At 40.8% G+C, this 27,012-nt stretch overlaps 1 protein-coding gene across 3 annotated transcripts in view; it reads left to right on the top strand.

Moving 5' to 3' along the window:
* Nucleotides 1–27,012, top strand: part of LOC139389851 (EGF-like repeat and discoidin I-like domain-containing protein 3) — a 259,123-nt gene that overhangs the window by 55,509 nt on the left and 176,602 nt on the right. For 2 of the 3 annotated variants that reach the window (XM_071136827.1, XM_071136829.1), the window contains one exon: nucleotides 21,003–21,035. In XM_071136827.1, coding sequence (XP_070992928.1) covers nucleotides 21,003–21,035 — 33 coding nt within the window. The remainder of the gene's footprint in view (nucleotides 1–21,002; nucleotides 21,036–27,012) is intronic. The other variant, XM_071136828.1, reaches the window with a different exon arrangement.

The raw sequence follows: 27,012 nt of genomic DNA, 5'->3' as shown, positions 1-27,012 counted from the left end.
CAATCTCCAGATTATAAGACATAATGCAGAAAATGAATCCACCTTCCTTTGCAAGTACAAAATCTACATGGGAGCAAGACATAGCTGGCGAGCTACCCGATAATATATGGCAACAAAGTATTGAGAGTATCCATACATCATCATTTTGCATAAGGCATGGGCTTACCCAGTTTAAGGTTTTGTACCGTCTCCATTACTAATGACAGATTGGCAAAAATATACCCAAATGTTGACCCCAAGTGTTTGAGATGCCACCAGAGTCCAGCGTCTGTGGGACACATGTTTTGGTCGTGGCAATCTCTGAGTGGCCTCTGGGTCCCAATTTTTGAGGAATTCTCACATATGTGTAATACAACTGTTAGCCCCAACCCGTCAATGCCATTTTTGGGGTACTTCCTCTAGACCCGAATGCTACCGTGCATCAGGCAAATGCAAAAGCATTTGCTTCGCTGCTAACTCACCACCTTGTCCTCTTTCACTGGTAGTCTGCAAAGCCTCCCTCCTTTATGCAGTGGGTTAAGGAGGTGATGTCATCGCTGCCTCTGGAGAAGGTTAGGTACACTGTGCTTGGGTCCCGACAAAGGTTTGACTTAAACTGGTCCCCATTAATACAATACGTAGAGAGCCCGTCTTTTACTTAGTGTTACTTGCATAGTCATGTCTGTCCTAGTGGCCACCTGTGCTGATTTTTTCCCATTGTTTTTGTTTCTATCACTGTTTGTTTCTGTTTTTATTTCCTTTTTAACTTAATTTTATAGATGCCTGGGAGGGAGGGAGGGAGGGAGGGAGGGAGGGATAGGAGAATGAGGGGTTGTGGTTGTACTGTTTTGTTGTTATACTGTATCTGAAAATCTTTAACAAAGTAAAAAAATATATAATAATAATAATACGTACCAAAGTGCATTTGACAAATGATGGTCTTGTCCACATTACGTAATGTTAATGGTAAACCTAATATTTCACTTATTTCCCTATTACTTCTACTACTTTGACAGATAGCGTACCATTACGCAAAACGACATGGTATGAATTGCACAAGCCATTTTTACCAACAGCGATTTCCCATGATTTAAAGAATATAAAATAAAATAATATAGGAACATGCTTACTGGGAGTTCTGAATAATCATATTCAAATCACTCGTAGTCGGATTCCTTGAACAATCTGACAATCATGGTCTCATTGTAAAATAATGTGGTAAATTCCAGGCAGAACAGCATGTAGCTAGCAGTGGATATGTGCGATAACAGCATTTGGATGGCCTCGGACTCATAAAAGAACCACATGACTGTAGTTTCAGCCCTACTGACACCCTGAGAATCAGCCAGAGGAGAGCGCTCTGAGATTCTGCCCAGAGGTAGTAGATAGGGGGGACCACACTGATGTTGGACCATCTCACATCAATCAGACATGGCTCACATACAGTACTTTTAAATGCTTGCTTGCCTGGTACAATATAACAAACTCTGTCCACCCTGCACACTCTTCATAAGTATAACCAGTTAACTGGAGAGTACATCTTAAATGGACCAGTGGTACATTCAGGCATAACAATTGACTAGTGATTTATAAAGCAGGGCAACGAAGACTTCAGTGAATAACTAATGCATTATATAATGACAAATCCTTGGGCATTGAAAGCTCACAGTGATGTCTGAACAATGCTGAGCAGTGATGTCGTTGAGGGGTAATGCATATCACTCCTGCTGTGTACCTCCCGGCTCACGGCAAGGTCACAACCAATCTGTGTAATTGATCTTATCTCCATTTAGCAGTGTGGCATCAGGAGTGACAGTGCTGTCACAAATAATGCTGGCAGCCCAGACACCACTCTCAGAGGTTGAGAAATCCTGTTTGTGTCTGTCAAGTGGCCTAGTGATACATCTAGGACACTAGAACTTGGGTTGGAGATTTTGTGGATCTATGAGTTTAGCGTTCCAGAAGACCAACTGACGTGATGAATGGGTGTCTGTGATAACATTGGTTTGTTTTGCAGTGAGTACACTAGTTTTTATAATAAAAAGCTATATATTGCACCCATATAGCTGTCTACTAATCATTGACAGATGTATGTTTTGATTTATGTAATGTGGTGAATGTGCATCAAATAATATTACTTGAATTGTATACTTTGCTTTTAGTGTGCCAGAAATATATAATAAAAAAGTGTTCAGTATATAGAGAGAAACAGATGTATATTAAATTGTCATAATTAGCCCTGGAGATGGAGGCTTGTCAGACTATGAAAGGACTTGTTTTTTATGAAACCTCCCCTCATGTGGTACTATGATTGATGTACACAGGAAAATAACAGACTGCGAACTTCTCGATTGGTTTAGTTTGACAAGTGTATGCATTCCGAGAATGGACTTCCAATGGAGCCATTCACAGTTGGTAAAGAATTAAATATGCAATTACATTGGTAAAGAGTTACATCAAACCATGACATTCCCAGTATAATTTGAGGAAATAGTGAGTGACAAATACAGGCACAACTCCAGAACAGAAAGTACCCATTGATTAGAGGAGATCTAGCTCTGGTTGTGATGGGTTGTCCAATCACTTGTTCCTTTGCCAAACACCTGTAATTGGACAAATAGATCAGCCAATTAGAGAGGCAGAGGAATAATACAATGCATTGGCAAATGACGAAGATGGTTGAGTGGTGAATAAAGAATGCCTTGTTGTGAGTGTTAAGCTAATATAATTATTTATTATAACTTTTTATGTGACAGAATCTTCAAGGGCAACTGTATTGCTGGATTTAATGAGCAGAAAAGACAGACTATTCTCTCTCTGTTTCTCCCCCTCTCTCTCGCCTTCTCTCTCGCACGCTCTGAGAAGGAACTGCTCATCTCACATACAGCCTAGATATCATCACTCCTCCGTTGTTTGTTCCATAACACAACAATTGGTGAGACTTGGGTGGGCTGAGCAGTGAAGTGACTGAGTATCAACAGCAGGAAGTCATGTGGAATCTAGAAGCAGAGGAGTCATGCCCATAGGGGACATGAGCAGATATGTTCTGTTTCAAAAAAAATGTGTTGTTGTTTCTCTGTAATACTACTAGGCATCTACCAATTTTATTAAGTTGGCTTTAGCTAGCCCCGATAGGTCCCCAATCTCCCAACCTCATATCTAGCTACAAAGAAGCCATTTTATGCTATTAATGAAGTGAGAGTAGTAAGCTTGTCTCACCATCTTAGCTGGCATGCCTGCAGGCAAGGTTGGTAGATCTAGAAAAAAACATATGCTTCTCTGGGTAAACGATTGAAAGGAATGTGAGTCTTATTCAGTACATTTCATAATTGCCTGCTTTAAAAAAAAAAAGACATTACATACAATTAAGCATGATAATTATGGCTCTAGATTGCAGGAAAAATATGTTTCAGGTGTTTGAAAAATTATAATTTCCCAAACCTCCCCCCAGCCTTCCTCACGTACTATGTGCCCCCTCAGTGCATAACGCCACTCATTAGGAGGTGAAGAGGTGACAACACTCCTCTTCCGTTCTCTGTTAAGACACAGTGATAACATCTTCCACTTCCAGAAACTTGAAATTGGGTTTAACGCTAGAACCGCTGGGCCTTTCAGCATAAGTATCTCCAAGAGAATGTTGTCTGTCAGCCTTCACCACTAGCATACACATAATATCTACTATTTTGTTATCAACTCAAATGTTTCTGATTGAATGTAGTCTTAAGAATATTTTGTTTATTTTGAATACCCGTGTGTATTGTATGTTTTGAAGCACATACAATGTATGTAAGGATATGTTTTACACTACAAAGGAATTGTTTTTCTTACAATGTAATACATTGGATACATGTTATTTGTAGATCAGATTTGTTACAGTTACAGCTTATTTTGACAATGTAAAAAACAAGTGGTTATCAACCAGCAAGGCGCCCATGTTCAATTATTTGCCATAAAGTTAGGCCTAAGCACCAAAGTTTGATAAATAACCTAGTGCAATTGTATGCATAGACAGTGCATAAACAACAAGTAGACTACAGTTGTGATAAGTAATACAGTCCCAGTTAATGCTTCTTTTGACAAAGTAGGAAGGGAAAAGAGGCGCAGGTTAAATGCGATCTCATCGCTATTTTCTACCCAAACTGTGCCATCCCTCCCAGACTCCTGTTTCACCGTGCCGGTTTGGGTCACCATCTCTGTTGGCCCTGTTCTGGTTTTTCTGTGGTGAGGCTCAGGCATCGGAGGTGAAGGCTCTCAAAGTCAACATCAGAATCAGACGGGGACCCATTGTCATCAGCAACGTCGGTATCAGGCTCAATATCCAATCCTACATCCAATTCCAGCTCATCTAAATTCTGCAGCATCTTGCAATGCTGTCAGTGCGTCCATTTGTTTGGTTTGGCTTGCCATTGTGAACTACACACATTTGACTCAATGTCTGATTTTTAATTCTCACTGAAGGGAGATTGCATACCATTTCCAGCCTGTCATAACAAAACAATTAGACCGCCTGCAAATAAGTGTTTGAAAATGTAGAGTAGGATATGTTTAGTATTTTATGTATCTTTGAAATGGATACAACTTTACAGAATGGTTAGAGTGGGGGAGGGTCATGCTTTTTTATCTAGTTAATGGGTGTCACACCCTGACCTTAGTATTCTTTGTTTTCCTTGTTATTTTGGTTAGGTCAGGGTGTGACATGGGTGATTTATGTGTTTTGACTTGTCTAGGGATTTTTGTATGTTTATGGGGCTGTTTCCCTTCTAGGTATATTGTATGTCTATGGTTGCCTAGATTGGTTCTCAATTAGAGGCAGCTGTCTCGTTGTCTCTGATTGGGAACCATATTTAGGCAGCCATTTTCTGTGGGTACTTTGTGGGTGATTGTTTCCTGTCCTTGTGTTCTCTGCACCAGATAGGTCTGTTTTGGGTTTTGCCACGTTTGTTGTTTTTGTAATTGTGTTCATGGTGAGTTTCTCATATTAAATACCATGAACTCTAACCACGCTGCATTTTGGTCCTCCTCTCCTTCGACGGAAGAAAACTGTGACAACGGGAGAGCTTAGTATTTGTAAAATCCAGTCCAGGGGAGGGTCATGTCATTTGTAATTGATGATATTTCTATATATACACTGCTCAAAAAAATAAAGGGAACACTAAAATAACACATCCTAGATCTGAATGAAATATTCTTATTAACTACTTTTTTCTTTACATAGTTGAATGTGCTGACAACAAAATCACACAAATGATCAATGGAAATCAAATTGTTCAACCCATGGAGGTCTGGAATTGGAGTTGCACTAAAAATTAAAGTGGAAAACCACACTACAGGCTGATCCAACTTTGATGTAATGTCCTTAAAACAAGTCAAAATGAGGCTCAGCAGTGTGTGTGGCCTCCACGTGCCTGTATGACATCCCTACAATGCCTGGGCATGCTCCTGATGAGGTGGCGGATGGTCTCCTGAGGGATCTCCTCCCAGACCTGGACTAAAGCATCCGCCAACTCCTGGACAGTCTGTGGTGCAATGTGGCGTTGGTGGATGGAGCGAGACATGATGTCCCAGATGTGCTCAATTGGATTCAGGTCTGGGGAACGGGCGGGCCAGTCCATAGCATCAATAACTTCCTCTTGCAGGAACTGCTGACACACTCCAGCCACATGAGGTCTAGCATTGTCTTGCATTAGGAGGAACCCAGGGCCAACCACACCAGCATATGGTCTCACAAGAGGTCTGAGGATCTCATCTCGGTACCTAACGGCAGTCAGGCTACCTCTGGCGAGCACATGGAAGGCTGTGCGGCCCCACAAAGAAATGCCACCCCACACCATGACTGACCCACCGCCAAACCGGTCATGCTGGAGGATGTTGCAGGCAGCAGAACATTCTCCACGGCATCTCCAGACTGTCACGTCTGTCACATGTGCTCAGTGTGAACCTGCTTTCATCTGTGAAGAGCACAGGGCGCCAGTGGCGAATTTGCCAATCTTAGTATTCTCTGGCAAATGCCAAACGTCCTGCACGGTGTTGGGCTGACACATGCCCAACTGCAAAATGACCTCCAGCAGTCCACAAATGTGCATGTGTCTGCTCAAACGGTCAGAAACAGACTCCATGAGGGTGGTATGAGGGCCCGACGTCCACAGGTGGGGGTTGTGCTTACAGCCCAACATCGTGCGGCATTGAATGATTTGCTTATAAGGCTATATATTGTGTGTGCCCAATGCTGCCCTTCGTTTCTGATTCTCCGCTGGGCACAAATATCAAGTGCTGTATTTCGATTGGCTATTGGTCTCAATCAAATGATCCTATAGGCTACAAAGTGCTTGCTCAGAGAAGAATAGAGCGAAGTTATATAAATAACTTTTATTAGAATTTAATAAAAATAAAAAACACAATTACGATTTAATTTCCCGTGTAGCCAACAGTTCAGGAATATTTCCATTTACACTTCATAAGAAAAGGTAAATCATTAATGAATTACATAAATTGGAAACAAAATTATCCTACATCATGATTTCTTCCATTCATAAAGGGTTCAGGGTACGGCTCATTGACATAGTAGATTTGCTGTGGTAAACGAGGAAATTGTTGAAGATTGTATTTCAGTTGTACAGAATGATTGTTAAATTATCCTAAATCTGCTCAAGAAGCAAGATTAAAATGTTCCTATGATAATACCCACAAGAGGGTGAAATCGTCTTGAAAATGTTTGGTTGCAATCAGGACTAAAAGATAACATCAACACTATGGAGGGGTAAAATGGTGGTGGATGATGGCTGCAATTGAGATCAGTTGTGCAGGTGATTTGAGCCCACATTGATGGTTTAATAAGATTTCAGCTGGTGATAATCTAGTGGACACCAGTGGTTGCAATTGGCCAAACATTTTCAAACAACATACAGTTGAAGTCAGAAGTTGACTGACTAATGTCTTGAGATGTTGCTTCAATTTATCCACATCATTTTCCTACCTCATGAAGCAATCTATTTTGTGAAGTACACCAGCCCCTTCTGCAGCAAAGCACCCCCACAACATGATGCTGCCACCCCCGTGCTTCACAGTTGGGATGGTGTTTTTCAGCTTGCAAGCCTCCCCCTTTTTCCTCTAAACATAACGATGGTCATTATGGCCAAACAGTTCTATTTTTGTTTCATCAGACCAGGACGACATTTCTCCAAAAAGTACGATCTTTGTCCCCATGTGCAGTTGCAAACCGTAGTCTGGTTATTTTATGGCGGTGGCTTCTTCCTTGCTGAGCGTCCTTTCAGGTTATGTCGATATGGTACTCATTTTACTGTGGATATAGATACTTTTGTACCTGTTTCCTCCAACATCTTCACAAGGTCCTTGCTGTTGTCCTGGGATTGATTTGCACTTTTCACACCAAAGTACGTTCATCTCTAGGAGACCGAACGCGTCTCCTTCCAGAGCGGTATGACAGCTGCGTGGTCCCATGGTGTTTATACTTGCGTACTATTGTTTGTACAGATGAACGTGGTACCTTCGGGCGTTTGGAAATTGCTCCCAAGGATGAACCAGACTTGTGGAGGTCTAGGCTAATTTCTTTTGATTTTCCAATGATGTCAAGCAAAGAGGCACTGAGTATGAAGGTAGGCCTTGAAATACATTCACAGGTACACCGCCAATTGACTCAAGTGATGTCAATTTGCCTATCAGAAGCTTCTAGCCATGACATCATTCTCTGGAATTGTCCAAGCTGTTTGAAGGCACAGTCAACTTAGTGTATGTAAACTTCTGACCCGATGGAAATGTGATACAGTGAAATAATCTGTCTGTAAACAATTGTTTTAAAAATTACTTGTGTCATGCACAAAGTAGATGTCCTAACCAACTTGCCTAAACTATAGTTTTTTAACAAGATATTTGTGGAGTGGTTGAAAAACAAGTTAAGACTATGTGTATGTAAACTTCTGACTTCAACTGTATTCATTTGCCTCAGAAAACATATGCAACAATTGGCACGAGAACAGATCAGTTGGGCAGAAATCCACTGAAAACATATTCACTAAGCTGTATCCAAAAAGTTCACACTCTTAGAAAAAAGGGTTCCTGAAAAGGTTATCCAGCTGCCACTATAGGAGAATCCTTTTTTGGTTCCAGATAGAACTATTTTGTGTTCTATGTGGAACTCAAAAGGGTTCTACAAAAAGGTTCTCCTATGGGGACAGCCATAGAACCCTCTTAGGATCTAGATTTATTTTTCTCGAAGATTGTATGAAACAAGTGTTAGACCTAATATGCAGCTCTTTTGCATGTTGTTCATTATATTTCCGTAATGATAGCACATTGGTTAAGTTCACACAGTGGTGGAAAGGAAGTGAGAAACAAAATACAATGCAAAGAAAAGAAAAGCACAATAGACCCATGAGTGTGCAGTTGAAGGGAGTCTGATCTGGAGCGAGACACAGCCAGATGTCTCAGATCACGCAGTCTTAAATCACTCTGACATAGACTGTTGTGTTTTTATAGGAGAAATTGACCAGAATGTCTGGTACAGCGAAAACAACTGTACTGCAGGACGCCAAAGCTCACATAATATGTTCAGCAGGAGGAGAAAATAGTTTGGGGTGGTGAAGTATCTTAAAATGGTTGCTAAGAACTGTATTTTCATAGGATTTGTTTTTCAGAAACATCGGTTTGCTTTATTACTGACCTATGATTATTGCCGTTTGATCAGTCTTGACACTTTCTATTTTTATCTGGCAACTTCTTAAGCATAATAATGCCTCTAACATGTCATTAATGCACTGCTACTGTTTGGGATTTGACTGTGTTGAACATATTGGATTTATCAGTAAGCAAACATGCTATATGTGGATCTACACTCACATTGAATCTGCTTACATTTTTGAGCTTCTCTGTCCTGAATACCATTCTGTACAAAAAGGCAGTATCCTTCCATCTCATTTCTGAGTTACATCTGTCAGTACTTGTTCAATTTGAAGTTGTTCAGCAACTCCTCAACAACACTTTCCAAGCAGGCAACATCTGATATGGCTTACTGACACGTGCCACTCTGCCACAATAAAATAGGCTGGGTCGCCTTTCCTTCCTTGCTTATTTAAAAAGAAAATGTATATAGACACAGACACACAAGCAATAGAACTGCACTTTGAAGTTACTGCCAACTTGTCACAGAATAAGCCCTAGACAACAATTGTAGTGGAAGAGGCAAATCTCACCACATGCATTAAATTAGAAAAGTGTGCAATTTGTAAACGTTTAGAGGGTGAAGATGTTGACAGGATACAATAATTGCAAGTTTTATGACTGATAATGCCATAGTCATGTTATTTTCTCTTAAGCGTTTGCAAATTGTAAGGAAAGTGAGGTTGGAGCTTTTCCCACTATGGTCAAGCCTTTGAGTAGTTTTATAATGTTGTCAGCATTGCCTGAGTTTATTTATATTGTGGTGCTAGGGAAATGACAACTAAACTCTTAAGCAAGTCTTATTTCATAGAAATGTGTGGTGTAAAATGTCTTGCTGTAAGCCATTTTTACCAAACAACGTAACAAAAAACATAGTATTTATCAACAATATACAGAAATGTTTGGAGGCACTGGGAAAATAAAACAAGAACAATAGTTCATTTGAGCATTTGTTAGTTCTCCAATTTAAATGTATAGGGCTGTAGTAATGAATGTTTGTTATGCCCCCAGTACAAATTGTATTGAGCTGAGCAAGGTCAACAATATGTTTTTCTTGGAAAGCCACAATAAAATAACATTACAGAGAATAATTCATCCTCATCCAACTAGCTTCAAAAACAGCATACTGTATGAATGATCATACATAGATGTGCACACACAGACATACAGTTGAAGTCAGAAGGTTACATACACCTTAGCCAAACACATTTAAACTCAGTTTTTCACAATTCCTGACATTTAATCTGAATAAAAATGTCCTGTTTTAGGTCAGTTAGGATCACCACTTTATTTTAAGAATGCCCAATGTCAGAATAATACTAAAGAGAATCGATTTCAGAAGTTTACATACACTCAATTAGTGTTTGGTAGCATTGTCTTTAAATTGTTTAGCTTGGCTGAACCATTTCAGGTAGCCTTCCACAAGCTTCTGACAGAGCTGGTGTAACTGAGTCAGGTTTGTAGGCCTCCTTGCTCGCACAGGCTTGTTCAATTCTGCCCACAAATGTTCTATAGGATGAGGTCAGGGCTTTGTGATGGCCACTCCAATACCTTGACTTTGTTGTCCTTAAGCCATTTTTCACAACTTTAGAAGTATGCTTGGGGTCATTGTCCATTTGGAAGACTCATTTGCGACCAAGCTTTAACTTCCTGTCACGGTTTTCTTGAGGTGAAGGAGAGGCGGACCAAAATTCAGCGTGGTTTCTATTCATGGTTCTTTAATAAAGACTCTACACATGAACAAACTAACAAAACAATAAACGTGAGTAAAAACCTATACAGCCTATCTGGTGAAACAGAGACAGGAACAATCACCCACAAAACCCAACACCAAACAGGCTACCTAAATATGGTTCCCAATCAGAGACAATGACTAACACCTGCCTCTGATTGAGAACCATATCAGGCCAAACATAGAAATAGACAAACTAGACATGTAACATACAATGCCCACTCAGATCACACATAGAAACATACAAAGCAAACTATGGTCAGGGTGTGACACTTCCTGACTGATGTCTTGAGATATTGCTTCAATTTATCCACATCATTTTTCTACCTCATGATGCCATCTATTTTGTGAAGTGCACCAGTCCCTCCTGCAGCAAAGCACAACATGATGCTGCCACCCGTGCTTCACAGTTGGGATGTGTTATTTGGCTTGCAAGCCTCCCCCTTTTTCCTCTAAACATAACGATGGTCATTATGGCCAAACAGTTATATTTTTGTTTCATCAGACCAGAGGACATTTCTCCAAAAAGTACAATCTTTGTCCCCATGTGCAGTTGCAAACCGTAGTTTGGCTTTTTTATGTCGGTTTTGGAGCAGTGGCTACTTCCTTGCTGAGCGGCCTTTCAGGTTATATAGATACTTTTGTACCTGTTTCCTCCAGCATCTTCACAAGGTCCTTTGCTGTTGTTCTGTGATTTATTTGCACGTTTCGCACCAAAGTACGTTCATCTCTAGGAGACAGAAAACTTCTCCTTCCTAAGCGGTATGACGGCTTCGTGGTCCCATGGTGTTTATACTTGCATACCATTTCTCACTGTTGCCGCCTGCTACAGCTCCCAGCTGTGCCCTGGACACCGTGGCCCCCCATCTAGCTTCAGAGTTTGGTGTGACCTAAACTGGGATATGCTTAACACCCCGGCATACCATTGTTTGTACAGATGAACGTGTCATCCTGACCAACTGGCCCTCCAAATACACCTCCGGTGTCTCAGCGATCACTGCCTCATTTGTTCCGCTACGGAGGTCATCACTGTCAAAAAAACACTTCTGCGAGCAGGTCTTCGACCTGGCCCGGGTATCCTGGAAGGACATTTCGTCAGTTGAGGATGAGTTTTCACCATTTTGATGCCAAGTCAGTCAGGAAAGCTAAAGCCAACTTCTTCAGGCAGAAGTTTGCATCCTGTAGCTCCAACTCCAGCTGCCCACTGCACTGAGACTAGGTAACATGGTCACCACCGATAAATCCATGCCTGAGTTTCCTGAAAGAGCTGAAGGTAGGTCGCAACCCCTATTACCAGCCTGTTCAACCTCTCTTTCATATCGTCTGAGGTCCCCAAGGAGAAAGCTGCCGCAGTCATCCCCCTCTTCAAAGGGGGCGACACCCTGGACCCAAACTGTTACAGACCTATATCCATAAGGTCTTCGAAAGCCAAGTAGGTCACTGACCATCTTGAATCCCAGGTGTACCTCAGCCACGCTCAAGGTACTAAACGATATCATAACCGCCATCGATAAAAGACAGTACTGTGCAGCCGTCTTCATAGACCTTGCCAACAGCCTCGGTTTTTCGGATGACTGCCTTGCCTGGTTCACCTACGCAGACGACACCATTCTATATACTTCCGGCCCGTCCTTGGACACTGTGCTATCTAACCTCCAAACGAGCTTCAATGCCATACAGCACTCCTTCCGTGGCCTCCAACTGCTCTTAAACGCTAGTAAAACCAAATGCATGCTTTTCAACCGTTCGCTGCCTGCACCCGCACGCCTGACCAGCATCACCACCCTGGATGGTTCCGACCTTGAATATGTGGACATCTATAAGTACCTAGGTGTCTGGCTAGACTCTAAACTCTCCTTCCAGACCCATATCAAACATCTCCAATCGAAAATCAAATCAAGAGTCGGCTTTCTATTCCGCAACAAAGCCTCCTTCACTCACGCCGCCAAACTTACCCTAGTAAAACTGACTATCCTACCGATCCTCGACTTCGGCGACGTCATCTACAAAATTGCTTCCAACACTCTACTCAGCAAACTGGATGCAGTTTATCACAGTGCCATCCGTTTTGTCACTAAAGCACCTTATACCACCCACCACTGCGACTTGTATGCTCTAGTCGGCTGGCCCTCGCTACATATTCGTCGCCAGACCCACTGGCTCCAGGTCATCTACAAGTCCATGCTAGGTAAAGCTCCGCCTTATCTCAGTTCACTGGTTACGATGGCAACACCCATCCGTAGCACGCGCTCCAGCAGGTGTATCTCACTGATCATCCCTAAAGCCAACACCTCAAGTTCTCTGCTGCCTGTGACTGGAACGAATTGCAAAAATCGCTGAAGTTGGAGACTTTTATCTCCCTCACCAACTGTCTATTGGTAAATAGCCCACCCATTTTCACCTACCTCATACTGTTTTTATTTATTTATTTTTCTGCTCTTTTGCACACCAACCTGTACATAACCATCTGATCATTTATCACTCCAGTATCATAATTGTAATTATTTGCCTACCCTCATGCCTTTTGCACACAAGAAGCTTCTAGCCATGACATCATTTTCTGGAATTTTCCAAGCTGTTTAAAGGTACAGTCAACTTAGTGTATGCAAACTTCTGACCCACTGGAATTGTGATACAGTGAATTATAAGTTAAATAATCTGTCTGTAAACAATTGTTGGACAGATTACTTGTGTCATGCACGAAGTAGATGTGCCAAAACTATAGTTTGTTAACAAGAAATTTGTGGAGTGGTTGAAAAACGGGTTGTAATGACTCCGACCTAAGTGTATGTCTGGACCTCTGGCCATGTTTTTGTGTTTGCTGTCCAGGACAATTCCTCAGTGTTGGTGGGCTAGTTGCAGCCAAAGATAACCTTGGGCTGGACAATATATCATTGGAATAGTACATTTCTGTCTGGGCGTTTGTGTGTGGTGTAGACCAACAGTGAAATGATTACTTCGGGGCCTTTTATAGGTTTTCATGGATGGTCATTCATATGGGTCTGTTTTATGACAACTGTCAGCTGACAGATGAGCTGTCATAATACGGTAAGCGCACTATGACACTGTCCAAATGATAAATGTTAGAGGAGCTAGGAGTTTTCCCTGAAATGCTCAACAGGCTTTTAAAACACATGAAGTATCTTGATTTTCCATTAATTTTGTCCTCCAAGAATGGCTGAACATGTCCAATCTGTCTCTGATGTCATGCACCTTGGTTGGAATTAAATGTTATTTACAATGGAGACAGCGATAAAGAGACAAGATACAGATATATACTGTATACAAATGGCAAAATTATGAAGAATAGATGACAAAATTCTTCATAATTTTGTTGAAAACCAATTAGTTATTTGTTCAATACTATAGCCTACTAACTCGACTCGAGTACAAAGTCAAAATGTCTATACAATTGACGGTAGGCCTAGCAGTAGAATACACTCACACAACTGAGTATATCTGTCAGAGCTAGCAACTATAGAGCTAGCCTAATAGCTCCCAATGAATAAGGAGAGTGGGCATGTGGATGAAAGGACCTGTCCTATCCTGGCATAAACCATTCACAACATGTCGTCGATAATACACCGCCTAACTTTTCAATGAACAGACTGATAATACTTCACAGGCAAAGCTATTGCACACTTGACATAAAAAATGGCCAACAATTAATATGTTCATCAAAACAAAGACATAATTTGCATAAACATTAGTGTTTCTGGTAAACAATAAAAAAAACACTCCCTTATTGCAGGGCCAGCCCACGGCATAAGCAACATAAGTGACTGCTTAGGCCCCGGAAACAATGTTTGTAGCTGAAATGTGTGGAATGGAGGGAAATGTCATCACAACGTTGAATACTGATGTCAGCATAGCCCTGATTATTCTCTCTCTCCCTCTCCCCAATTTTCTTTATTGGCATAACATAGAACTGTACATATTGCCAAAGCTTAACAATAAGCATGTGCTTATAGGAATAAGCATACCCTTTTCAATGGCAAGGATGTACTTTGTCAAGGTTTGTCTGTAGTTTTGATCAGTAACCACGGTCAAATTGTTTGCCACGGTGTACTGTCGATTTAGGGCCAGATAGCACTGCATTTTGTATTGTGCTTGTGTTTCCCAATAAGTAATGTAATTCTGTTTTGACTGTGTAGTAATTTGTTTTGATCTGATTGATCGGATGTTCTGGTCCTGAGGCTTCAGTGTGTTAGTAAAACAGGTTTGTGAACTCAATCCCAGGACCAGCTGGATGAGGGGATTATTTTCTTTGCTTAGCTCTTGGTATTGCAGGGCTTGGTAATAATATGAGAGGTGGTCACTATTTTAGACGTTTCCAAATCTTAAGTGATATTTTTTTTCTGTGGCTATTTGCCTAAGTCTGCGCTGCAAGCATTGTTTGTAGATTTCCTCCTGGCGTAGGAGAATCTTACAGAACTCTGCATGCAGTTTTAGCCAAATTAGGTATTTCAATTTGAAGTGGTTTTTTAATGGCTTCGAATGCCCTGCGTGCTTTGTCTCTCAGTTAATTCACTGCATCATTAAGGTGTAGAAGGCCAGCCCCTTCACTGTTGACGTTGAGACTGGTGTACTATTTAATGAAGCTGCCAGTTGAGGACTTGTGAGGCATCTGTTTCTCAAACTAGACACTAATGTACTTGTCCTCTTGCTCAGTTGTGCATCGGGGCCTCCCACTCCTCTTTCTATTCTGGTTAGAGCCAGTTTTTGCTGTTCTGTGAAGGAAGTAGTACACAGCATTGCACAAGATCTTCAGTTTCTTGGCAATTCCTCGCATGGAATAGCCTTCATTTCTCAGAACAAGAATAGACTGACGAGTTTCAGGAGAAAGTTATTTGTTTTTGGCCATTATGAGCCCGTAATCTATCCAACAAATGCTGATGCTCCAGATGCTCAACTAGTCTAAAGAAGGCCAGTGTAATTGCTTCTTTAATCAGGACAGCAGTTTTCAGCTGTGCAAACATAATTGCAAAAGGGTTTTCTAATGATCAATTAGCCTTTTAAAATTATAAACTTGAATTAGCTAACACAGGAGTGATGGTTGCTTATAATGGGCCTCTATGCCTATGTAGATATTCCATTAAAAACCAGTGTCACGCCCTGACCATAGAGAGCCCTCGGGGGTTCTCTATGGTGTTTTAGGTCAGGGCGTGACTAGGGGGGGTTTTAGGTATTATATTTCTATGTTGGTATGTGTGTATGGTTCCCAATTGGAGGCAGCTGATGATTGTTACCTCTAATTCGGGATCATACTTAGTATGTCCTTTTTCCAACCTGCGATGTGGGATATTGTTTTGTGTGATTGCCTATGTGCGCTACGTATTTCACGATCGTGATGTCTGTGTTGTTTTGGAAGTCTCACTATCATTAAAATGTGGAACTTTACTCACGCTGCTTCTTGGTCCAATTATTCAAACGATGGTTGTCAAATTTCCAGCTACAATAGTCATTTACAACATTAACAATGTCTACACTGTATTTCTGATCAATTTCATATAATTTTGATGGACAAACAATTTGCTTTTCTTTCAAAAACAAGGACATTTCTACGTGACACCAAACGTTTAAACAGCAGTGTATATACAGTGAAGGGAACAAGTATTTAATACACTGCCGATTTTGCAGATTTTCCTAATTACAAAGCATGTAGCATGTCTTATACTTATGTCATGCAATAAAATGCAAATTAATTACATGCTTTGTAAATAGGAAAACCTGCAAAATGTCAAATACTTGTTCTCCCCACTGTACATATTCCTATTAATTGAACAAGTAAACTTTTAGTACAATTGGTGTGGTGTGTGTTTAGTGCAGATGTATTGGAGGAGCTGTTTAATCTCACTCAATCCTACAAAGTTATCCTGTCCTCTGATGACCATGATGAACTGGTCCTGCTGTTTGGCCCTGTGGAGTGGAGGTGGGCCAGGGGGGCTTCCTCTCTGGTCTGGTAGAGGTGGTGGTATGGTACGGGGTAGTAGTCTGGGCCCGGTCCAGCCTGGCTGAGCCGATGTAGGTGGTGATGCTCTGGTGGTGGGTGGGGCCCGTGGGGTATGCTGGGTCTGGTGGGGCATTGAGGGGGCCTGGGCCTCCTTGGTGGTGCAGTGTTCTGTTGGGGTCTCTGCGGATGGCCAGAGTAGTGGTTTACGGTGTGGTGCTGGGGTACACAGGGCCTGTGTACTAGGAGGGGTGTGTGAGGTTTTTTTGGCGGGGGGGCAGTGAGCTTCTGTCTGTAGTATTTGTCCCCATTTGAGCCTCCTTGTTGACTGGGGGTAAAGGTTGGTCAGTTTGGGGGGGTTGTAGGTGAGGGTTGGTCAGTTGGGCTGTTCTCTGTGCTGCAGCACCCTCTTGATGACAGACAACTCATTTACCATCTCCTTCTTTACCTGCACTAGCTCTCTCCTCATGGTGGCCTTTACCTCAAGCGCTGTAGGAAGGCTCTCTCTCAGCTCCTGGACAGAGTTCTTCAGCTGTGTCCTGTAATGGTTGATCTGGTCCTGTAGAAGTGCTGTGTCTGGGTTGGAGGTCGTGTAGCTTGGGTGCTGCTCAACAGGATAGACCTGTTGTGTGGGTCTGGGCCTGGGTTCCTGCTGTTGGAGTGCCTGAGGTGACGGAGAGGTCGGAGTGTTGTTCTTGTCCTTTTTGGTTTCCGTTATCTTTCCTAGGGTGAGGAAGTCCTGAACCAAAGAGCTGAGTGCAGCCTCACTTCCCTGGACCGTGACAGTGCCGTTCTGGTACATGTTTCCCATCAGAAACCTCTTTTCATGTTCCTTTTCGTTGTATAGCTGAAATGCCTTGTCTGGTCTGTGTAAAATAACAGGTTTGTAACAGTCCATTTGTGTGAGCAGTCGGCAAACAAAGTTTCCGGGTTCTCCCTCAGAATTCTGTTTTTAAAATTGATTCTTCCCTTCTCTGATTTCTGCTGTAATTTCTTTTTTTAAAGGTAGGAAAGTCTCTCATTCTCTGCTGCTGGTGCTGCTAGCTGCCTTAGTGACCACGTTGCTATGGTTACCACCAGTTAGAGCTGGACGTAAACTGGCTGACAAATTTTATTTGGCTAGCTAGCACAATTAAGATTGGTATTTTAACTCACTCTGTCAATCTTTTCCTCCTGTGTTGATCTTCAGTTTGATTACCTATATATTGTTTGCTAATCTCACTCTTAACAACAAGAAAGTTATAACAAGTCAGGAGCTGTTATTCTGATCTCTCTCTCTCCCTCTGCTCCTTACCCTTCCCATATGCTAATATTTCATTAGTATACAGTGTTTAAGATGAAATCGTGCACATAAAATTGTATAATAATTTGGGAGTCCTCTCCTTATTATTAGACAGGCCCTCAACGCCTGAGAAATACAGACATACTCTCCTTAGATTGCAATATAATGTTTACATCAATAACACCACAGAAAATGCATTCAATACTCCCAGATTGGCAATCTGGCAATTCTGGCAAAGACCAGATAGGAACCACTTTTAGTTGGGTGGTCTTTTACCTGACATTGACACACAAAATAAATGTGTTTTATACAGTACCAGTCAAAAGTTTGGACACACCACCTCTTTATTTTCTACATAGTGGAATGGTAGTGAATACATCAAAACTATGAAATAACACATATGGAATAATGTAGTAACCAACAAATTGTTAAACAAATTAAAATATATTTTATTTTTGGGATGCGTCAAAGTAGTCACCCTTTGGACTCTTGGCATTCTCTTAACCAGCTTTACCTGGAATGCTTGGCTCAGCGCTAAAGACCCTGGTTTGATTCCAGGCTGAATGACGGTAAGGAGTACAGTGCTGGGCTATTTAGCTAAAGAATCCATGTGTTGAGTGGGCACGCAGGAGACCAGGGTTCAATTCAGTGAAAATAAAAATGTAATTGATTTATCAACAACAGACCTCATGCTTGTCTCAGAGCAGCGCAAAACAGTGCTAAAATAGTTGTAGACTATTACTTCAAATCCAATTGCAATAAATAAGACCTTCACCACTTTTAACAGCACATTACACAAAACTAGTGAGACTCATGTTGCCTACGGTAGGCCTACAGTATATGACGTGAATCTCCTTCAATAATTACATACAGAGGATTGGAGGATATTTTTGTAATTCAGTGATTTTTATTCCTATTGTAATTTATGTCAATAAATCAAATAAAAACACTGGGCTATTTAGCCAAAGTATCACAATACAGAGAGGTGTCTGTAAAGGTATATTGTCCTTTTTCAGTTGTGCAAACCCACAGTTTCATCAGCTGTCTGGATGACTGGTCTCAGATGATCCCGCAGGTGACAAAGATGGATGTGTAGGTCCTGGACTGGCATGGTTACACCTGGTCTGCAGTTGTGAGGCCGGTTGGACGTACTGCCAAATTCTCCAAAACAATGTTGGAGATGGATTAAATGATCTAGCAACAGCTCTGGTGGATATTCCTGCAGTTAGCATGCCAATTGTACACTCCTTCAAAACTTGAGACATCTGTGGCATTGTGTTGCGTGACAAAACTGCCCATTTCAGTCTTTTATTGTCCCCAGCACAAGATGCCCATGTGTAATGATCATGCTGTTTAATCAGCTTTTTGATATGCCACACCTGTCAGGTGGATGGATTATTTTGGCAAATAAGAAATACTCTAACTGGAATGTGAACTACTTCGTGCACAGAATTTGAGAGAAATAAGCTTTTGGTTTATATGGAACATTTCTGGGTACTTTTAAATTGAGCTTATGAAACCAACACTTTACACATTGCGTTTGTATTTTTGTTAAGTATATAATGAGCCTTTTGCTGATCAGCGGGCAACGGCCGGCCGGTCATGCAAACTCACATTCAAATGGGCACCGGCCATTGCGAGGGCATACAGTGGCTTGCGATAGTATTCACCCCCCTTGGAATTTTTCCTATTTAGTTGCCTTACAGCCTGGAATTAAAACAGATTTTTTGGGAGGTTTGTATCATTTGATTTAAACAGCATGCCTACCACTTTTAAGATGCAAAATATTTTTTTGTTGTGAGACAAACAAGAAATATGACAAAAAAACTGAAAACTTGAGCTTGCATAACTATTCACCCCCCAATCAATACTTTATAGAGCCATATTTTGCAACAAATACAGCTGCAAGTCTCTTGGGGTATGTCTCTATAAGCTTGGCACAGCTAGCCACTGGGATTTTTGCCCATTCTTCAAGGCAAAACTGCTCCAGCTCCTTCAAGTTGGATGGGTTCCGCTGGTGTACAGCAATATTTAAGTCATACCACAGATTCTCAATTGGATTGGCGTCTGGGCTTTGACTAGGCCATTCCAAGACATTAAAATATTTCCCCTTAAACTACCCAAGTGTTGCTTTAGCAGAATGATTAGGGTCATTGTCCTGCTGGAAGGAGAACCTCTGTCCCAGTCAAATCTCTGGAAGACTGAAACAGGTTTCCCTCAAGAATTTCCCTGTATCCCTGCCATCCTTCATTCCTTCAAATCTGACCAGTTTCCCAATCCCCGCCGATGAAAAACATCCCCAGAACATCATGCTGTCACCACCATGTTTCACTGTGGGGATGGTGTTCTATGGATAATGAGAAGTGTTGGGTTTGCACCAGACATAACGTTTTCCTTGATGGCCAAAAAGCTACATTTGAGTCTCATCTGATCATATTACCTTCTTCCATATGTTTGGGGAGTCTCCCACATGCCTTTTGGCAAACATCAAACGTGTTTGCTTATTTTTTTCTTTAAGCAATGGCTTTTTTCTGGCCACTCTTCCGTAAAGCCCAGCACTGTGGAGTGTACGGCTTAAAGTCGTCCAATCTCCGCTGTGGATCTTTGGAGATCCATCAGGGTTATCTTTGATCTCTTTGTTGCCTCTTTGATTAATGTCGTCCTTGCCTGGTCGGTAGCCCTCTCTTGGCAGGTTTGTTGTGGTGCCATATTCTTTACATTTTTTAATAATGGATTTAATGGTGCTCCATGGGATTTTCAAAGTTTCATATATTGTTTTTTATAACCCAACCCTGACCTGTACTTCTCCACAACTTTGTCCCTAACCTGTTTGAGAACATCTTTGAGCTTCATGGTGCTGCTTGCTTGGTGGTGCCCCTTGCTTATTGGTATTGCAGACTCTGGGGCCTTTCAGAACAGGTGTATATATACTGAGATCATGTCACACTTAGATTGCACACAGGTGGACTTTATTTAACTAATTATGTGACTTCTGAAGGTAAATGGTTGATCAAGATCTTATTTAGGGGCTTCATAGCAAAGGGGTTAAATACGTATGCATGCACATGAATTGAGACAAGTAATTTTTTTCATTTCACTTCACCTATTTGGACTATTTTGTGTATGTCCATTACATGAAATCCAAATAAAATCCATTTAAATTACAGAATGTAATGCAACAAAATAGGAAAATCGCCAAGGGGGATGAATACTTTTGCAAGGCACTGTAACTGAGTGTTTGTCACTCATCCGATTGAGTTTATTGCAAATGCAAAACATTCAGTGTTCATGATTGAGTTATACCATTAAATCCTTTCTAATTACGTCACAATTATATCTATTTCTCTCCCCCCCCCCCCCCCCCCCCCACCCCTCTATCTCTACAGCAGCAGATGGTGAGGAGGAGACGACTTCAGCAGGTGGGATATTTCTACACTTGGTATCTTGTGTTCCCCTCCTGTGTGTGTGTGTTCTACCTATCAGCAGTAAAATCCTATGACATGTCATGTATCCTTTCAACCACTTTCTTACTCTTTCAATCCCCCCCCCCCCCCACACACACACACACACACACACACAGTGCAGTAACACCAACTCCCATTCAAGGTAATATATCATGTGGTGCAACAAGACACACACAGAACCATGTAGATTTCAAGACCTTATCCCACCCTTCTCCTTCCTCATTGACGGCTGTGACTCCTGCTGCATTGATTGATTGATTATGCCTAGTCAGCACTCTTAGGTTGACTGATCTCCAATTGTCTTTCTTTTTTTGATAAGTTCTCTTTTTACCCCTTTTTTTGCAAGCTTAGATCATCACTTTTAGTGCCTCTCTTTCTTTTCATTGAACCAATCAGAGACGTCTGCTGTTCTCCCTTGCAACAGCAAATGTCACCTAACATTTTCATTCTTTGTCATTGAACGACAACTCGAAACTGCCGCCAAAAATCTAAACAAATCAACAACATTTGATCACGCAAATATGAATGAAAGAATTAAACTCATGTTATCCTTTTTCTTAGTGAGTGATCTGTAATTGAGCCAAGGCGATAGTAGTGATTCTTCCATTAGATAACCTTTTCAGAGTCCTCATCTATAAAAAAAAGCCTCAATAGGCATTCTACACATTTTTCTAACTTGTAAATAGTTACGAATCAGTGTAGTTAGTTAGTGGAGATCTTTCCATCCCTGTAGCAAGTTCCTATCTTAGCTTAGCTCTGGTTAGTGTACTTCCATAAGCACTCTTCCCCAAGGAGCTGGCTAATGATATTTAATTCACTTACTATTAGCATACGGTGCACAGCAGGGTTAAGATCAGCATAGTGGATTATCATAAAAGCCCTCAGAAAGCATGTTTAGCAATCACATGCAATTTCCAGCTAACCTGAAAGTAAGGAGCGTCTCAGAATAAACTTTTTAGAAGCTCTGTATGAATTTCATGGAACAGTTTAACAAAAGGAAGAATAACTGAAATATTCTTTGGCATTTTAGATGGAAAAGCAACATGAATATCACATGATCTTATATGAAGTTAGTTTTTTTCAATTGCTAACATGCATTGGTCAAAACTCTTCACACAATCAGCGAAACAGAACTGTGTGTGGACCAAATGGTGACTAATCTTTCATTGCTTTCACACAAAATGCATTCAATGACCACATTCTCTGAAATCCATGAACTCTTTTCTCATTCATACTCCACTACCTGCAAAACTATATACATAGATTGCAGCACATGCTTTCAAATGCTAACATACAGTTTACAAAACTTTTAAAAACACATACAAAACAGTGATGGCAAATGTCATGCATTTCTGCAGTAACCAGATTGAAACATATAGCAAAGTGGCCACAATTATTGGCCATGTTGTAAACCATGGTCTCTCTTTGAGAGAGACCGGTTTAAGGGTGCAACCAAATCTGCAGCGTTCAACAGTAGCATCAATAGTACGAATTCTCCGGCAAAACAACAGGTGAGATGTGCATCCTTCAATGATAATTTAACTATTCATTACAGTACAATACAGTATGTTCACATTTTTACATGTACTGACATTTTGAAATATATTTATTGTTTTGTGATTTTCAGTAGGATCCAAAGGTTGCTCCCACAGGAGGGTTAGGCAGAATATTATCAGATGTGCAGGAAATTGCCATTGTTGACATGGTAATTGGCAACAATGCAATAAAACTGCGGGAAATTCGGGACAGAGTGCTGGCAGACGATATCACTTTTGTGAATGTGAATACGGTCAGCACAACGACAATTTCCAGAGTCCTAGAGAAACACAAATAAGGATGAAGCAGTTGTACACTGTTCCCTTTAAGAGAAACGTAGAACGTGTAAAAGAGCTCCGGTATCAATATGTCGAGGTACGATGTCTGTTCAATAACCAAACAGGGTACATACACAGCTATGCATAATGTAAAGTACTATAAAACTGTGGATTTACTATATTTTAGAGACTAATGGAGAAGGAAGCCAGACAAACTGCATATACGTTCATCTTTGTGGATGAAGCTGGATTACATCAGGCAAAAACACGCTTGGACAGAGAGCAACCATGGATGTCCCAGGCCAGAAAGGAGCTAACATCACAATGTGTGCAGCGCTGTCTGATGATGGTTTGCTGTTACACAAACCACTCATTGGCCCCCACAATACAGAGGCTCATTTATTTTCTGGATGACCTGCATAATTGACTTGTGCCAGCGGAGGAGAGAGGGGCATGAAACTCCCCTACCTTTGTTGTTGTGTGAGATAATGTGGCATTCCACCACTCTGCTGCAGTCAGACTGGTTTGCTACACATCCCAGGATGTCAGTACTATTCCTGCCTCCATACTCCCCCTTCCTAAACCCCATAGAGGAGTTTTTCTCTGCGTGGAGGTGGAAGGTTTATGACCACCATCCACATGACCAGATGTCCTTACTGGATGCCATGAATGCGGGGTGTGGAGACTCTTCTCCTGAAGACTGCCAGGGTGTGGAGACTTTTCTCCTGAAAACTGCCAGGGTTGGATTAGACATTCCAGAAGATACCTTCCAAGATGCATCGCCAGAGAAGACATACAATGAGATGTTGATGAGAACGTGTGGCCAAATGCAGGAGAGAGGCAGAACTAGAACCCTCACTGTACTGTACAGTATGAGTGGTTATGCTATACATGTTGACTTTTTATAAAATTATTATTATTGCAGCCCTGGAGTTTCAGGAATGAGTTTTTTGTTTCAACTTTTTATTTTTCACAAGTAAATTACTATATGCAAAGATATAGAAAAAAATAAAGGCTATTGAAGCAAATTGGTGTTTTTCTGATTAATTCTTGCTACATATACTTTAGTACAGTCAATAAAGTGAAAAGGTGTTATTCTTATTCTACAATGAAATACTGATTTATGTAAAAAAAAAAAAAAAACTTAATAATTTGTGTAATATTCCCTGTTAGTGTTTTTTTAGGTCAGTGTTATGAGTGACAATGTATGCTTTCTGAGTTTGAGTTGTTGCCAGTGTTATGGTCAAACAAGCTTGTTTTGAGACATGTATGAAGTGTTTTGGTTTTGGAGGTGAGATTAACTGTTTTGCCAAGATGCATGTTGGTAATGCAGACTGTGAAGAGTTTTGAAAAAGTGGCTTCAGTATTGACCGATGCTTGTTTGCAATTGAAAAAAACTGTCATGTGATAACATATGACAAAATATAAAAGCAACATGTGATAACATGAAACTACACATGTGAAAACATTTGAGAATGTGAAAACATGATCTCATGTGAAATAAATGTGACATCAGGATGCACATTTTTTACATGTGATACCATGAAACTAAACGTAATAAAATTTGGTTTTCACATGCAAAATTGCAAATGCAATTCCACATGTAAGAGTTAGGTTTTCACGTGAAAGTTTTTTGCATGTGAAAATGCACATCTGCAATTCACATGTGAGGTGAAAATTGTTTTTTCTCCTCACATGTGAAAAGGTTGTGTCAACACATGGTTTTACATGTGAACAACTGACCTGTTTTGTTTTTGCTTGTGAAAATATCAGCTGAACATTTGAAAACAGCTATTTCACATTTGAAAATCAGATTTTCACATGTGAAACTGCACATTGCACATGTTTTAAAAAAAAAGGAAAGTAATGACATGGTATGGGGGTTTTAAGGTAAGTGATACAGTGCTCAGCGAAAATAGTGTAAACATATTTAATCAATATTATTACATTTGACATGAGATTTGAACTCACAGCCTCTAGATGTGGAGTACACTGATCATTCTGCTGTGCCACAAAGTCTGTAGCGTTCTCAGAAGTTCCCTGCAGATTCATTACCTTTAATACATCTCTGCACTTATAGTGCCATCTGCACTGCTATTTTAGTTTCAGCAATTTGTATAGTTGTCTAATGTTGGTGGGGCATATTATTCTGTTTTAATGTTACTCCTGAATCACTATGATAAATATAATAGCTGTTCTTGAGTGTTTTTTTAACAAAGTTTATATTTGCTTTGAAGTCCAAGGGTAGGAATACAGGTGTAATCAGTTATTGACACAGACATGGTGGCGTAGCAGGAAGCTCTGAATGCCGTGAACCAGGAGGTTGTAACTTCAAATCCCAGGTGAGGACATATTCAATAATAATTACTGTAAAAATAAACACATACAATGTAATCAAGTGTGTCAAATACGTGAGTTGAAAAGACTGCATGAAGTTCCGGGGACATCCTGAAGTCTAATTTTTGTTTGCAGGGCATCACCTGTGAAATATCAAAAAACCACATGCTTTCACAAAGTGAAATCACATGATTTTCCACATGTGAAATCATGTGTTTTTTTTGGTAAGGTTTGAGCGAGTTCATTGTTATCTCGGTTGTTATTTTTTCTGGTTGTAATGGGACTACTTTGGGTATACAGGATAGATAGATGATCCTATGTATTGTTGGGGATAAATTCCATTTCACTTATAGTCAGTTTTATTTGGAATTGTTCAATTGGAATGGAAATAAATTCCTGAATCCATTAATTTAGATGGATTTGACATATTCAACTGTGGCCAACACACTGCATTGCTGACTCTATTAAAAAACAGCATTTATATATTCATGTTCTTGTCCTGTGTAAATCTACTCAATCCCATCTCCTTCTTGACATGGTTACATTGATTTTCCTCTTTCTTCTTCAAGTATACGGCTTAACTTAATCTGGGACTGTTCATATTTCTGACATTGTTGTTTGATATTTTTTTAGGGATAAAGCCTCTGTTTTTTTTCCATAGCAAAATAAATATTCTCCTTGTGGCATTTCATATCACAAGCTCTTTGAGTTTGCGAATGAAAAAATGTAAACAATATGTAAGACAAAACACATGTAGTATAGGGTGATGCCATTTCAATTACTCCCTCATGCATACACAAGCATGCACACAAGCAGGAAGGCACACACTTCTCTGCTTAGTAGTCTCCACCTGGAATTTTTTAAATTATTTTTATTTAACCTTTATTTTACAAGACAAGTCAGTAAAGAAAAAAATCTTGTTTTGCAATGACGGCCTACCCTGGCAAATCCCTCCCCTAACCCGGACGACGCTGGGCCAATTGTGCGCTGCCCTATGCGACTCCCGATGACAGCCAGTTGAGATACAGCCCGGGATTGGACCAGGGTCTGTAGTGACACCTCTAGCACTGAGATGCAGTGCCTTAGACCGCTGCACCACTCGGGAGCCGAGAGGTGATGATATAGTGCATTCGTAAAGTATTCAGACCCCATGAATTTTTCCAGATGTTTTTTATCTACACACAATACCCCAAAATGACAAAGCAAAAACAGGTTTTTATTACAAATGCAAACCTGAAATATCACATTTACATAAGTATTCAGACAATTTACTCAGTACTTTGTTGATGCACCTTTGGCAGTGATTACTGCCTAGAGTCTCCCATTATTCTCTGCAGATCCTTTCAAGGTCTGTCAGGTTGGATGGGGAGCATTCGCTGAACAACTATTTGCAGGTCTCTCCAGAGATGTTCGATCAGGTTCCAGTCCGGGCCCTGGCTGGGCCACTCAACCACATTCAGAGACTTGTCCCGAAGCAATTCCTGCATTGTCTTGGCTGTGCACCTAGGTTTGTTGTCCTGTTGGAAGGTGAAACTTTGCCCCAGTCTGAGGTCCTGAGAGCTCTGAAGCAGGTTTTCATCCAGGATCTCTCTGTTCATATTTCCCTTGATCCTGATTTAGTCTCCCAGTCCCTGCTGCTGAAAAACATCCACACAGCATGATGCTGCCAACACCATGATTCACCGTATAGATGGTACAAGGTTTCCTCCAGATGTGACGCTTGGCATTTAGGCCAAAGAGTTGATTCTTGGTTTCATCAGATCAGAAATTCTTGTTTATCA

The sequence above is a fragment of the Oncorhynchus clarkii genome, chromosome 30, assembly GCF_045791955.1.
Source record: "Oncorhynchus clarkii lewisi isolate Uvic-CL-2024 chromosome 30, UVic_Ocla_1.0, whole genome shotgun sequence".
NCBI lineage: Eukaryota > Metazoa > Chordata > Actinopteri > Salmoniformes > Salmonidae > Oncorhynchus > Oncorhynchus clarkii.
Note: the sequence above shows the minus strand (reverse complement) of the source record. Positions and strands in the feature narration are given on the sequence as shown.